This window comes from Oncorhynchus nerka, linkage group LG28 (assembly GCF_034236695.1).
Source record: "Oncorhynchus nerka isolate Pitt River linkage group LG28, Oner_Uvic_2.0, whole genome shotgun sequence".
NCBI lineage: Eukaryota > Metazoa > Chordata > Actinopteri > Salmoniformes > Salmonidae > Oncorhynchus > Oncorhynchus nerka.
In genome coordinates, this window is record NC_088423.1 from 66,295,875 (window position 1) to 66,311,815 (window position 15,941).

General features: G+C 42.5%; 1 protein-coding gene across 2 annotated transcripts; it reads left to right on the top strand.

The window, feature by feature from the left end:
• Window positions 1-3,745: 3,745 nt before the first annotated feature.
• LOC115112803 (adhesion G protein-coupled receptor G3-like) lies at window positions 3,746-11,862 on the top strand. 2 transcript variants are annotated; one of them, XM_065013018.1, is made up of 12 exons: window positions 3,767-3,815; window positions 4,017-4,136; window positions 5,860-6,148; window positions 6,375-6,768; window positions 7,467-7,586; window positions 7,777-7,819; window positions 7,919-8,019; window positions 8,313-8,437; window positions 8,715-8,983; window positions 9,220-9,310; window positions 9,487-9,767; window positions 10,168-11,862. In XM_065013018.1, exons 4-12 carry the CDS (start codon window positions 6,655-6,657, stop codon window positions 10,281-10,283), a joined length of 1,260 nt encoding a protein of 419 aa, XP_064869090.1. In that variant the 5' UTR covers window positions 3,767-3,815; window positions 4,017-4,136; window positions 5,860-6,148; window positions 6,375-6,654; the 3' UTR covers window positions 10,284-11,862. The 2 variants fall into 2 exon arrangements, with proteins under 2 accessions (XP_029495661.1, XP_064869090.1); XM_029639801.2 differs by lacking the exon at window positions 4,017-4,136 and having other exon boundaries at window positions 3,746-3,815.
• The last annotated feature ends 4,079 nt before the right edge of the window (window positions 11,863-15,941 follow it).

Below are 15,941 nucleotides of genomic sequence, written 5' to 3' on the forward strand. Positions count from 1 at the left end.
GATAACTGCCAACAATCGCTTATTGTAGTCATCAATGAGCTTGCTGCATGTTTATACGGATCATTTGGCCCGTATAAACAATTCTTCAACTACAGCGCCCGATGTTACAGGAAGGTCAAAAAGATCATCAAGGACAACAACCACCTGAGCCACTGCCTGTTCACTCCACTACCATCCAGAAGGAGAGGTCAGTACAGGTGCATCAAAGCTGGGACCGAGAGTCAGAAGCTATTTTTCAATCTCAAGGCCATCAGGCTGTTAAACAGCCATCACTAACACAGTGAGTTGGCTGCCTACATACAGACTTAAAATAAATGGCCACTTTAATAAATGGATCACTAGTCACTTTAATAATGCCACTTTATTAATGTTTACATACCTTGCATTACTCATCTCATATGTATATACTGTATTTTATACCATCTATTGCATCTTGCCTAAGCCGCTCGGTCATTGCTCATCCATATATTTATATGTATATATTCTTATTCCACTCCTTTACTTAGATTTATGTGTATTAGGTAGTTGTTGTGGAATTGTTAGATATAGCTGTACGGTCGGCGCTAGACGCACAAGCATTTCTCTACGCTCGCAATAACATCTGCTAACCATGTGTGTGTGTGACGAATAACATTTGATTTGAATTTAAGCAGCGTCTCTCCCACTGGATTGTGGCGGCCATCTCCCTGGCATATAGCAGCAGGGGGCAAGGGGTACCTAGCAGTGTACGCGCCCACTCCACCAGGGCTCTGGCGGCGTCTTGGGCATTGTTTAAAGGGTTAACAATGGGAGATAGTTGTGCTGTGGAGAGTTGCTCATCGCCACACACTTTGGTGGGGTTTTATCGCTTGGATGTCACTCCTCCCAGTATTGCCCACAGGGTGTTTACAGCTGGGACAGGGGTAAGTCACTAGCCAGCGCACCATGTGCCCAATACCCAGAATGCCGCAGCTGGTTGGGTCAGGACTGGGTGGTCTGCAATGGGCCGTTTAATTTATGCTTAGCACAAATATAAATCAACACGTAAATTGTTGGTCCTGTGTTTCATGAGCTGAAACAAAAGGTCCCAAACAACTTCCATAGGCACATAAAGCTTATTTCTCTCAAATTTTGTGCACAATTTTTTTTACATCCCTTTTTGTGAGCACTTCTCCTTTGCCAAGATAACACATCCACCTGACAGGTGTGGCATAACAAGAAGATGATTAAACGGCATTATCATTACACGGGTGCACCTTGTGCTGGGGACAATAAACGGCCCCTCTAAAATGTGCAGTTTTGTTACATAACAAAATGCCACAGATGTCTCAGGTTTTGAGGGAGCATGCAATTGGCATGCTGACTGCAAGAATGTCCACCAGAGCTTTTGCCAGATAATTGAATGTTCATTTCTCTACCGTAAGCCGCCTCCAATGTCGTTTTAGAGAATTTGGCATTGCGTCCGACCATCCTCATAACCGCAGACCACGTGTATAGCGTTGTTTGGGCGAGCAGTTTGCTGAAAATTATGACAATGCCATTTCAGTGCAAGATTGGGGTGTGCCGACATGGACATACTGGTATAGGTAAATTGACAGTTGATAGTCGCATCGGATCAGATGATACTCGTGATCAGAAGAAACTGAAGTGTTTTAATATACCCAAATAGATGTTGGCAAAATACCTCCCTGCAGTTCTCTCTGCAAAAAAGCTGCAGATTAGGAGCAGCATGCAGAGAGGTGGGTGTGTCTGTGTCTGTGTGTCCTCAACTTGCAGCAGGCAGCCAAGTTTGCGTGTCACTCAGTCAGAATGTGCATTAGAGTTTCATCTTTTTCTCTACCCTTGCCCCACTTGTTAGTTATTATGCACATTGATAGATTGATAGTAAACGTCCTCACCATGTGATTTATAATATTAACAGGCAGCAACAATCTAAATGATCAGACCGAAAACATTAGAGGAAAAGTGATAGGGGGAAATTATGAAGCAAGTGAACAGAGAAAAACAGCTTCACTCTATTTAATCAGAGCAGCAAGATCAACGTACAGCCAGCCTTCTGTTTACAGACAGGTCAGGATCAATGTACAGCCAGCCTTCTGTTTACAGACAGGTCAGGATCAACGTACAGCCAGCCTTCTGTTTACAGACAGGTCAGGATCAACGTACAGCCAGCCTTCTGTTTACAGACAGGTCAGGATCAATGTACAGCCAGCCTTCTGTTTACAGACATGTCAGGATCAATGTACAGCCAGCCTTCTGTTTACAGACAGGTCAGGATCAATGTACAGCCAGCCTTCTGTTTACAGACAGGTCAGGATCAATGTACAGCCAGCCTTCTGTTTACAGACAGGTCAGGATCAATGTACAGCCAGCCTTCTGTTTACAGACAGGTCAGGATCAATGTACAGCCAGCCTTCTGTTTACAGACAGGTCAGGATCAATGTACAGTCAGCCTTCTGTTTACAGACAGGTCAGGATCAATGTACAGCCAGCCTTCTGTTTACAGACAGGTCAGGATCAATGTACAGCCAGCCTTCTGTTTACAGACAGGTCAGGATCAATGTACAGTCAGCCTTCTGTTTACAGACAGGTGAGGATCAACGTACAGCCAGCCTTCTGTTTACAGACAGGTCAGGATCAACGTACAGCCAGCCTTCTGTTTACAGACAGGTCAGGATCAATGTACAGCCAGCCTTCTGTTTACAGACAGGTCAGGATCAATGTACAGCCAGCCTTCTGTTTACAGACAGGTCAGGATCAATGTACAGCCAGCCTTCTGTTTACAGACTGGTCAGGATCAATGTACAGCCAGCCTTCTGTTTACAGACAGGTCAGGATCAATGTACAGCCAGCCTTCTGTTTACAGACAGGTCAGGATCAACGTACAGCCAGCCTTCTGTTTACAGACAGGTGAACTAGCCAGTTGAGTTACTTAGACCACGCACGTGACTGATTCAAAGACAGGACAGTATGGTTTAGAAACTCTGTGACTGACTGACATGAGAAAGATGCTTGCTGGCCAGTGGCGATGGGTCATTCAAGGCAGGTAGGGCAGAGCCCCACCATTTTTGAGCCTCACCTGTTTATCCCCCCAAGAAATGTGTCACATATCAGTTTGCTAACAATGTAAAAAATAATCCTAATTGAGTTAATAAAGTTGCATACTAACATGGTCTCTTTTTTGCATTGTTGAGTAAGGCAGTTCCAAAATGCAGGTGTTTCATCCTAGCTCAGTGCTTTATGTGGTGGCAGCCAGCGGAAAATACGGAGCATAGGGGTTGGTCATTTTCTATAGATGCTCCGTGATTGGCTTCAGTGTTCTGTCACTCACTGGGACACTATGTCACCACAAAATGTATGGTTAGAGCTCGAGAATTCAAGCCCCTTAGGTGCTTCCATAGACTTACATTAGAAGTGCCCATCCAAGAAGGCTCAAGGTCATTGACCACAGATAAAATTACATCAAATCACACTATATCTACAGTAGCTTTGATTGGACTGATCATGTCAACATCATACTTTCAAAATGTTTTTTTCTTTGTATTATCTTTTACCAGATCTGATGTGTTACATTCGCCGACATTCATTTAACATTTCCACAAACGTCAACATGTTTCCTTTCAAATGGTATCAATCATAAGCATATCCTTGCTTCGGGTCCTGAGCTACAGCCAATTAGATTTGGTTATGTCATTTTAGGGGCGGATCCTTAAGAGGTTTTTAACCACCACATGCAAAACATTGAATTTATTATCCTCCCTTGATATTGATTTCTCTCCGTCAGAGTCAAAGAGCGGTGCGAGTGTGGATGTTATAGGAATCAATTCATATGAAAGGTAAGTTCTGCAACGTGTTTTATTAAGCTGATTAACAAAATGTATGCATACTGAATATGAATATGACACTTTACGCAAGGTTATGTACCATTGAAATATGGCTCACGTGATTATATCTCTGTACAGTTCCCCTGCGGCCAGCTATTTATTTCCAAAGATGTTTCCTGAAATCTCATAATGTTGTCTTTTTCCTATTTACAGTTCCATCTTCATCTAATATGTTTCACATTTCACAATTTGGCTATGGCGTTTTTGTGTTGGTGGTTTATTTCTTTGTGTTGGGGGTTTATAAAGCATCCTCATCTAAACAACTTTGTCCTGGTGAGTAAAGGCCAATGTGTTGACTAACTAACTAACTGGGCTAATGGATTGAAATGTCTCTTCTCACTCCAAATTCACAATATTCAATGTTCTTCCCTGGATGTTTAATAGGCCTATGAAATAGTGCACTTTTTTTGCCACAAAAAATATGAAACTTTTTTTCATTTGTTTGGTTAGACCTCGAAGAGAATGGAACATGGAAGTATCTTTTCACCTTAATTGTACTGTGCGACCTGTCTTGTCAGTGGACATTCACGCGTCCTGCTGCTCTCAACCTTATTTTTACTAAACAGTAGTACTTGTGCAGAGTTTATGTGCAGCTGATTTTTTGTAAATAGTTTTCCAGTTGCTGAATGATTGGGGTAGACCCCTTAAAACATATTTGGGGGTTTTCTGTCAGAATGATGTTACTTTTGTGTGTAATGATCACAACTGACACAACAAATCTGACCAGCGCCACAACAGTATTACAGTATTAACAATGGAGGTATTCCAATTACAAGTGGTGCCATTTTGTCTTCAATTTGCTGAATTTTCTAGGTCCATTGTTGATTAATATGACAAACAAAATACGTGTATATACTGTAATGTGTTACTTTGACTGATATTACCTTCACATTTTTTCTTTGTTATCTATTTCCTCATGTACATTGACGACATCTTTCATGACGGTGAACTATGCATCTTCTAGTCAAGTGGTGTTATTGACAAACAATGTAGTACTTATTACTAAATGATTAAATACATGACATTATTATATGTTATTATTGAGACTGATTCATAATTGAATTATCATGAAAGTACTTTTTGTGTTTTGAGTAACTAAGAGACCCTTTAGTTTGTATTAAGCTGAATAAACTTCAGTAAGTCATGGAATACTGTTCAGTGACTGCGTCAACTGTTTGTTTCAGATTGTATCAGATTCTTTGAGAAATCTCAAATAAAAACTGCATCAGATAATCATACAATACCTTCTGTGGGTGACAAAAATTCTGACAGTAGGTTCAAGTATTTTTGGGGGGGATGGTTTATCCTCAGGGTCCTCAGACATAATTGTAACAGTTTTAGAAACTGTAGATTATTTTCTATCTAAATCTACCAATTATATGCATATCCTAGCTTCTGGGCCTGAGTAGCAGGCAGTTTACTTTGGGCACACTTTTCATCCGGACGTGAAAATACCGACCCCTATCCTTAAGAGGTTTTAAGGCCCAGGCTGCCTTTTCCTGTTACGCTCCTTGCCTATGGAATAGACTGCAGACTAAACTTAAACTTGAGACTCTTGTCCCCCTGTCGCCCATTTAAACATTTATTGGAGGATTTTTATTTTTGTATTGCTTGTAACTGTTTTGGGTAATGCAAGTTCTTGTGCTGTTAGGGGAATAACCTGTGTGTAAATGTCATCTGATGCTGTGTTTTTTTGTGTTATCTGTGATTGTCTTGTGTAGTTTCTTAATCATTGTACCTAAACTGTATGTGTAAACATGCATACACAGGGCCCAGCTGTAAAAGAGACCTTGGTCTCAGTCTGTGTTCCTTGTTGAAATAAAGGTAGAATAATACAAATAATTCAGGTTATTAAATGTAGGAAACAAACATGACCCATTTGCCAAGAGGAATCATGTGTAGATTATCTGGCCTTCTATGTCATGAACCATAATAAAGCATGTGGTTTTTACTCAGTGTAAGTTGATTTGACCAATACCCTGTTCTCTACTTACAGACTGCACCACCAATGTTGATGACTGCAAAGAAATGCCTCTAATGAAATGTGTGACTCAACAGACCTTTATTAGCATGACGAATCAGTCCCCTACTAGTCAGACAACTACTATTACAAGTACGAATAAAGTCGCAACCAACACCCCATACATTGTGAGAGAATGTGATTCTGAAGACATTGGACAGACCTATAAAAATAACGACCTGGCCTCTGTTGATGAATTGATCAGAAAATGTCAAGGAAAGGAAGAAACAGTGAAGAATGTTCAGGACTTGCCTTCCATAAAAAAGTGAGTCCACTTTGAACTGAAAGCAGGGCCGGCCCTAGCCTTTTGGGGGCTCTAAGCAAAATTGTGTTGCTTATGTCACTTATGCCTAGTGCCGGCCCTGACTTAAATGTATTTGTAAAGTCATTTGAGCTATATCAATGTTTGACTGACACCTAAACATATTTTCATGGGTTCTTTTTTGGCTGGATTATTCAGAACTGTGATTTTTTTGGTTTCCCTACAACAGCACATTTTACAACATTACCAAGCAGGGACCTCAGCAAGTGACCCTTGAGAGCCTCAAAGGCTCAGTGACATCACATAAGAAGAACAATTTGCTCATATTTAGAATGTCTCTACCCTCCACCAATAATGTGAGCATCAAAAGCAATGGAGACATGGAAAAAGAGAGAGGTCAAAAGCAATGGAGACATGGAAAAAGAGAGAGGTCAAAAGCAAAATGTGGATATCGACAGTCACCACATTTATAACTCTTTCTCTATCTCCACCAGGCCGAGTTGGAGAAGATGGATGACATTTGGTTGGAGATTCCTACTGAGGCTTTGAATGATGCTATGGGAGACACGAAAGAGGATGTTAACCTGGGAGTATTTTGGTTTGAGAATGACAGCCTGTTCCCGGTAAAACAACAGTAACAACTACATCTCAGAGATAACTAATGAAACAGACCTGCCCTCATAACACATGTAGAAATATGTGACTAACCACTGAATTCCGTTTTATGTAGCAACATTTGAATTTGGGCTTTTTACATTGGTAAAAAGTAGAGACTCAGAGCTACAAAATTGTATATCATACACTGCATTTTTAAGGAGCAATTGGAAAGTAATTCTGCTTTGAAAGTTTCAGGACATCCTCAAAAGCACAGAAAAACATCTGTGGTGCTTTCTCATTTAACTCCAGTATGTGAATCATGTAGTGACAACACATTGGTACAAACATACACTGCATCGTGACAGCCTGTTATGGAAAGTAGCTCCATTTGAGCATGTTGACAGTTTCCTGGAAAGACCCAACCACCACTTGTATCTCTGTCATCTATGTAAAGTTACAATGCAAACGTCTGCCTGCTCTACCACTATTCATTGTCATGCTACTATGCTAGCTACCAGTCACACTATGCTCAAAATACACTACAATACAGCCTGTTGACTTAACTTCAAAAAAAGAGAACAAGTTTACTGAGAAATATGTTGTTGCTTGTTGTTATGACTCAAATATCATGCCCAGTGCCTATAGAAATGTATATATGGTTCTGAGGAAAATTGTGGTTCTCTCTGATATATATATATATATACTCTCTTCTGATCCCTACTAGGTGGTGGAGAACAACACTGAGCTCCTAAACAGTCGAGTGGTATCCATCAATGTGGGAGAGGACATCTCAGGCCTCAGTAACAACATTAATATCATGTTCCGCTTCCAGAATGCATCAGTGGTTAGTGAGCAGTACATATTTACATCACAATCAACCCTCAAACTCTCTTTTTTAAATATGTATCATATTTTTGTTCTTTCACCTGTCTGCAATCTATCAATTGCTTGACAGCTCCAAAAATGCATGTTTATGATATGGTGTGGATTGGAATAGGAGAAGGGGACTAATCAGGTTCTATTCTCTCTGATAGGAAAACAAATCACTAGCATGTGTGTTCTGGGATGGTGAAAATGGTAGTATTACTTATTAACTAAACAAAATAGTTTTATGAAGCACTATATACAACAAAATGATATGTTGAAAATATTTTGCTTTGTCTCTTTGTTTCACAGGTAAAGTTGCACATTGGAATTCCTCTGGATGTGTCACTGAGAAGAAGGACAATGAAACAGTGTGCTCCTGTAGCCACCTTTCATTCTTCGCTGTACTCATGGTGAGAAATCATGTGTTGTGACCTCACTTTAACATTCTTTCGATCAATTGATTAGGGGCTTGATTCAAATCGTATTGTCAGAAGATCTGCGGTATGGCGCGATTTAAATTTAAGTGCAATGTTCCCGTGTTTCGCGGAGACTCCATTCACGCTAAGTGACTTACACGTCCGATCAATCTGAAATTACCTTTACATTTCAATCGTGCTATATCAAGATACGGACTGATTTAAGCCCAACATTGAACACTCAATCAAAGTGTGACCTAGCCACTGTGTGCGTGTGTTGACGGCAGTCTCCGGGCAGTGTCTCTAGTGCCAGTCTGAGTTCCTCCTCTGTGTGGTTGCTGACGTTGTTGTCCAGGGTGGGCTGTGGAATATCCTTCTGTTTCCTGAGTCTGGCCCTCCTCATCCACCTCAGGTCAGAGTCTACCGACAAACTAATACTTATGTCCACGACATGCAAACCGCGAGCCACCACACACAATGCCTCTCAGACAGAACATCCTCATTGGAAAAAAACAATTTTTGAGATTCAAAGTAAACTTTTTACATCAGCAGTTGTCATACAGTGCTTTCACAGTAACCTGACCCCAGAGAGTTAGTAGAAGGAACCTAGATAGGAACTGCCATAACAATGAGATTTGCTATATTGTTGATTTTGACAATAGATTTAATTCTAACTTCCCTTCCTCCAGAAGAGGTAAATCTGATGATTCCCTGTGCATCCACATCCACCTGTGCGGGGCGTTGTTGTGCCTCAACCTGACCTTCCTCATCAACGGCAGCCTGGCCTCTCTTGGTGTCCACGGCCTGTGTGTTGCTATGGCAGCAGCCACCCACTACTCCCTGCTGAGCACCCTCACCTGGTTCTCCCTGGAAGGCTTCCACCTCTACCTGCTCATCATCAGGGTCTTCAGCATCCACGTCAACAGATACGTCCTCAAACTGGGCCTGGTAGGATGGGGTGAGTGCAGTAAGTCAACGGTGAAGACAAGTATGATTAGACTAGGAGTGATCAGTGAGAAGTGAAACTGTTTCACCCAGCTGCACATGGTATTGTCCAGCTTGATCCGCTCTGAGCTGGAGGGATCTCCGGATCTCTTCAGCTTTCATTAATGTAGTACTTAAAGTATCTACGCTGTCTCTTGGTGTTTGACTCAACTGGGGAAATTCAATGAAAACGTCCCTAATCTCTTTCAGGAATACCTGGCATAGTAGTTACCATAATTGTCGCTTGTGGCAAATATGGAGAATACAACAAATACCAGCAAGACGGTGGTGTTGTTAAAATGTAAGTAATATCGTGATAATTATATGGATTTTCATATCACCAATGACCCTATTTCTCTCTGTAGAAAACTGACTGACTGTGTCCCTGTCTTTATATGTATGTGACTGTGTCTGTGACTCTCCCCTTCTCTCTCTCTCTCCCTCTCCCTCTCCCTCTCCCTCTCTCTCTGTTTGTAGGTGCTGGTTGACTGACTCTGCTCTGGCCACGGTGTCCTTTTCGTACTTTGTGCTGACATTCGTGGTGAACGTGCTGTGCTTTGGGTCTGTGACAGTGAAGGTGGTGAGGGCCCACCGTCAGAGTCCTGTCCTGAGGGAGAGGAGTATGAGCAGGGGGACAGTACTCAGTCTGCTGGGTCTGGCCTGGCTCCTGGGGGTCTCCTGGGGGGTCCTGCTCTTCCAGTTTGGCCCCCTGACGGAGACAGCCTTCTACATCTTCTGCACTGTCAACTCTCTCCATGGTGAGATAAGAAACAGCCCTTATTCTCGTTCACAGCAGGTAAACACGCATGTACACATACAAACACAGTAGTCGATTTGTGCGGGAGCGCACTCCTATGCAAAGTCGATGATAAAAATCAGCATGGTAATTTAACTGATGTTAATGTTATAGCACATAGATCTAGGGGCATGGAAAACATATTTACATTGGTCTATGTAAAAGCATGCCTTTATAAAACACTGTAGGTAATGTCCTGGTTGTGGCACTGATACCAGATTAACAACCCAGTCAAGTAACGTGGTCTATGGTCAGGGACCTACAGTACAGTTTGTTCTATTACACTACCGTGAGTCACTATTGTATAGAAAGACAGACGTATCATCTTGTAATTCAGTCAAAATGCGTATTACAACCTACAGGCCTCTTCCTGTTTCTACGCTATTGGTCTTTAACTCGGCCAGAGAAAGAATCTGTCTCCACGGCAACCACTGCAACTTCTTCAAGGGCGATGCATCCAGCTGAGGCCAGTCCCTGACTAACATGGTTAAACCTTTCACTACTAATACCACTGCTTCCATTTTATTACCACAGAAGCACAATATTTATTATGTAGGTTTTTAACATACCACTACAGGCAAACATAACATAAATGAAAGCGTAATCACAAAAATAAAAATGTGTTTCCAGGTTTGCTCATAAGCTTACTGTGCTCATAATACCATATATTTTTTTAACTTTTCAATGTTGTGCTGTTTATTTCACTTTTTTGTTGTGCATTTTGTTGTATTTTGTGACGCACATTCCATGCATATTCACTTTTGATGCGTATAGTCCAGGGCAAATACCCAACATATCAAATAGGTTCAAATGATTTTCATCCCCGTCTCTGAAGAGAATAAAATAAGTTTGGCTATCCGATCTATCACTCACCGTTGTGCGTGAGGGTAAGATGGAGTGATCAGCTGTCAACTGGTGCCTTTCCGTTTCTTTGATTGCCATCAGAAATCCTCTGAATGACAATGTCCGTTTGTAGTCCAACTGTTTCATTTTGGATAACGTTGATGTCTTTGGTTTTTGTAGAACAGACCTACAGTATATAGCCTCCTAGCCTTTGGGATAGCTGAGATAACATTAAGCCTATGTCAAGTAGATGGTACCTTATCATAACATAACTATATTTGCCGGGATGTGAATTGAATTGTTACAAAATTATTTATTTTTTGATTGTGTCATTTGTGTAAATGATGTATTTGCGTGTCATTGCCAGGTGTGTCATTGCCAGGTGTGTCATTGTGTTAGTGGAATTTTAAATTCCTGTATGTTTTGTAGCCAAAACCAAATTCGCACTCTTTCTATTTCATTAATGATTTGTAAGTTCATTAATTATGCATCAAGTAGATCGAGACCAGTCTTAAAAGCCAGGTAACAGCATTTAATTCAAGAGAGTACTACCACATACACATATTTCCACAGGTTATAAACTGAAAATGACGTCAGCGTTTTCTAAACGTTCACCAGTAGAGGCCCTCTAGCTCTCGAGCCTTCGCTCTACGCCTGAAGTCAAGGTCAGTCAGTATAAATCAGCATTCTAGACAGTCTGGAGATTGTACAAATGAATGAACTAAGGAACAGACCTTCATTGTTACTAAACTCCTGACTACATTATATACAATTGGGAATGGGAGCAAGAGAGAAAATTCATATGTACAGTACATTATAGCATTTGGACTAGTCTGTTCTGATTGGAATGTATACATAATTAGTCATTTCAACCATAATTTCCTCTAACACATTGCCAGGTGTGTCATTGCCAGGTGTGTCATTGCCAGGTGTGTCATTGCCAGGTGTGTCATTGCCAGATGTGTCATTGCCAGGTGTGTCATTGCCAGGTGTGTCATTGCCTGGTATGTCATTGCCAGGTGTGTCATTGCCAGGTGTGTCATTGCCAGGTGTGTCATTGCCAGATGTGTCATTGCCAGGTGTGTCATTGCCAGTTGTGTCATTGCCAGATGTGTCATTGCCAGGTGTGTCATTGCGTATGCAAGAACACTGAAGACAAGCAACTCAAAAAGATGCCGTATTATTCTTGTTTATGGATAATAAAGAATATTATCTCCCTAGATAAGCATTATTGTTTTCAGTTTTCATCGCTTTCAGAGTACAAGTACAATTTTACTGTAGGCTGTAAACTGCCCAGACCATGTCATTTGAATAATGACGCAATAGCCCTGTGATTTGAATGTTTCATTCCATTTGGATCAGTTGTGGGTCTCCTCTCTGCACGTCATAAGGTCTAGAAAGGCACAGTAGCAGGCCAGTCTGTATTTTTACTTCTGATACTGATTAGCTGTCTTTTGCCGATCGTCATTCTCCCAAGTCGGCATTCAGAAAGTATTTATATAAGTATCCACATTTTGTTGTGTTACCGCCTGAATTCAAAATGTATTGAATATATATTTGTTCTCACCCCTCAACACACAATACCAAGTAATGACTAAGTAAAAAAATATATGTTTTTAGAACATTTTGCAAATGTTTTGAAAATGAAATACAGAAAAATCAAATGAACACATGGGCACAACTTTTTTTTAGAAGTGGGTGAACATAACCTGCCTTGGGGATCGGCCTTTTTGGCATCTAAAGCTCATTTCCTGCATTTCTACACTATCTAACATGACTCATGGTCTTTCTGGTCGTCTCTAAGCAAAAAATGCCCACAGTCATCAAGCTAGGGAAGAGATTATATGTTTATGTGATTGATAAGACTGAACTAGATCAAATGTAATTCAATAATCAATATTGTGTTGCACCTTCAACCAATAACCTAACAAATGAACAACTCTTTAAAAAATTAAGTACAACTACTTTTGGTTGACTTTATCAAGACATCCTCTATGTCAAATTTCAGCCAGACCACCCAGCCAGCCCGAGCTGCCTGCAGCGCCCGACCACCCCCAGTCTAGTCAATAACTCTACTCTCTCCCCGACACAATTTCCTTACCACCTTTTTTTTCCCAAGGGAAAGGTTTGAATTTTTTTTAAACCAAAAAACACTTATTTTGTCATACTGTATTCCATGTAAGGCATCCAGACCTTATGAAAGTTGCCCACTATACCCTTAATCTTGTAATAAATCAAATCTAATGAGACATAACTTGACATTCCTGCCATCCATTGTGACATTGTGTGAGGATAAGCAACCTTCCAATTAATGGCAATACATTTCTTAACAGCTACACTATAAATTATAGTTTACATAGTTACTTCTGATAACAGTCTCCAGTATGAAGATTTCAGTAAAAACAAAACCAGGGAGACGGGAGAATCTGTAGACATGAGATAAAAGAACATCCTCCTTGCCAGAATTCAGCCAGCCTCCACAAGACCATAACATATGCAAATACAGTGAGCTGAAAAAGTATTGGGACAGAGACCATTTTTGTTGTTGTTCCAGCACTTTTGAAATTGTACAATGAATATGAGGTTAAAGTGCAGACTGTCAGCTTTAATTTGAGGCTATTTTCATCCGTATCAGGTTTAGAAATTACAGCACTTTTTGTACGTAGTCCCCACATTTTAGGGAATGAAAAATATTGGGGAAAATTTACTTATACACTAACATGAACAAAAGTATGTGGACACCTGCTCATCGAACATCTCATTCCAAAATCATGGGCATTAATATGGAGTTGGTCACCCATTTGCTGCTATTACAGCCACTCTTCTAGGAAGACTTTCCTCTAGATGTTGGAACATTGTTGCAGGGACTTGCTTCCATTCAGCCACAAGAAGATTAGTGAGGTTGAGCACTGATGTTGCGCAATTAGGCCTGGCTCGCATTCGGCATTCCAATCCATCCCAAAGGTGTTCGATGGCGTTGAGGTCAGGTCTCTATGCAGGCCAGTCAAGTTCTTCCACACCAATCTCAACAAACTATTTCTGTATGGACCTCACTTTGTGCACGGGGGCATTGTCATGCTGAAACAGGAAAGGGCCTTCCCCAAACTGTTTCCACAAAGTTGGAAGCACAGACTTGTTTAGATTGTCATTGTATGCTGATTTCCCTTCACTGGAAGTAAGGGGCCTAGCCCGAACCATGAATAAAAGCCCCAGTCAATGATTCCTCCTACACCAAACTTTACAGTTGCCACTATGCATTCGGGCAGGTAGCGTTCTCCTGGCATCTGCCAAACCCAGATTCGTCTGTCAGACTGCCAGATAGTGAAGCATGATTCGTCACTCGTTCATCACGTTTCACTGCTCCAGAGTCCAATGGCGGCAAACTTTACAACACTCCTGTCGACGCTTGGCATTGCATATGTTGATCTTAGGCTTGTGTGCGTCTGCTCGGCCATGGAAACCCATTTCATGATGCTCCCGACAAACAGTTATTGTGCTGATGGTCCTTCCAAAGGCAGTTTGGCACTCAGTAGTGAGTGTTGCAACCGAGCACAGCACTCGGCTGTCCCGTTCTGTGAGCTTGTGTGGCCGACCACTTCTCTGTGAGCTTGTGTGGCCGACCACTTCTCTGTGAGCTTGCGTGGCCGACCACTTCTCTGTGAGCTTGCGTGGCCTACCACTTCTCTGTGAGCTTGTGTGGCCGACCACTTCTCTGTGAGCTTGTGTGGCCTACCACTTCTCTGTGACTTTGCGTGGCCTACCACTTCTCTGTGAGCTTGCGTGGCCAACCACTTCTCTGTGAGCTTGCGTGGCCTACCATTTCTCTGTGAGCTTGCGTGGCCTACCATTTCTCTGTGAGCTTATGTGGCCTACCACTTCTCTGTGAGCTTGTGTGGCCTACCACTTCTCTGTGAGCTTGCGTGGCCTACCACTTCTCTGTGAGCTTGCATGGCCCACCACTTTGCGGCTGAGCCGTTGTTGCTCTTACACGTTTCCACTTCACAATAACAGCTCTAGCAGGGAAGAAATTTGACGAACTGACTTGTTAGAACGGTGGGGTCCTACAACGGTGCCTCGTTAAAAGACACTGTGTCACGGTTTTCATATGGTGAAGGAGAGTCGGACCAAACTGCAGCGTGTCGATTGCGATTCATGTTTATTAAACAAACGTAAAACACGACTACTACAAAACAATAAACGAAACGAAAACAGCCTATACATGTGTCAACTAACATCTAACAAGGACATCAAGACACTCAGGACAATCACCCACAATACAACCAAAGAATATGGCTGCCTAAATATGGTTCCCAATCAGAGACAACGATAAACACCTGCCTCTGATTGAGAACCACTTCAGACAGCCATAGACTTTCCTAGAACACCCCACTAAGCTACAATCCCACTAAGCTACACACCACATACAAAAACCCATGTCACACCCTGGCCTGACCAAAACATGAAGAAAAACACAAAATACTTCGACCAGGGCGTGACAGAACCCCCCCCCCTAAGGTGCGGACTCCTGAACGCACCTCAAATCAATAGGGATGGTCCGGGTGGGCGTCTGTCCATGGTGGCGGCTCCGGCGCGGGACGTGGACCCCACTCAGTTCATGTCTTAGTCCCCTCTCCTTGCGTCCCTGGATAGTCCAACCTCGCCGCCAACCATGGCCTAGTAGTCCTCACCCAGAACCCCACTAGACTGAGGAGCAGATCGGGACTGAGGTGAAGCTCGGGACTGAGGTGAAGCTCGGGACTGAGGTGAAGCTCGGGAGTGAGGTGAAGCTCGGGAGTGAAAGGAAGCTCAGGAGTGAAAGGAAGCTCAGGAGTGAAAGGAAGCTCAGGAGTGAAAGGAAGCTCAGGAGTAAGAGGAAGCTCAGGCAGGTTGATGGATCTACCAGATCCTGGCTGACTGGCAGATCCTGGCTGACTGGCGGATCCTGGCCGACTGACAGATCCTGGCTGACTGGCAGTTCTGGCAGATCCCGGCTGACTGGCAGATCTGGAAGAATCTGGCTGACTGGCAGATCTGGACGAGCCTGGTTGACTGGCAGATCTGGAAGATTCTGGCTGACTGGCAGATCTGGAAGATTCTGGCTGACTGGCAGATCTGGAAGAATCTGGCTGACTGGCAGATCTGGACGAGCCTAGTTGACTGGCAGATCTGGAAGAGTCTGGCTGACTGGCAGATCTAGAAGATTCTGGCTGACTGGCAGATCTGGAAGAATCTGTCTGACTGGCAGATCTGGAAGAGCCTGGTTGACTGGCAGATCTGGAAGAGCCTGGTTGAC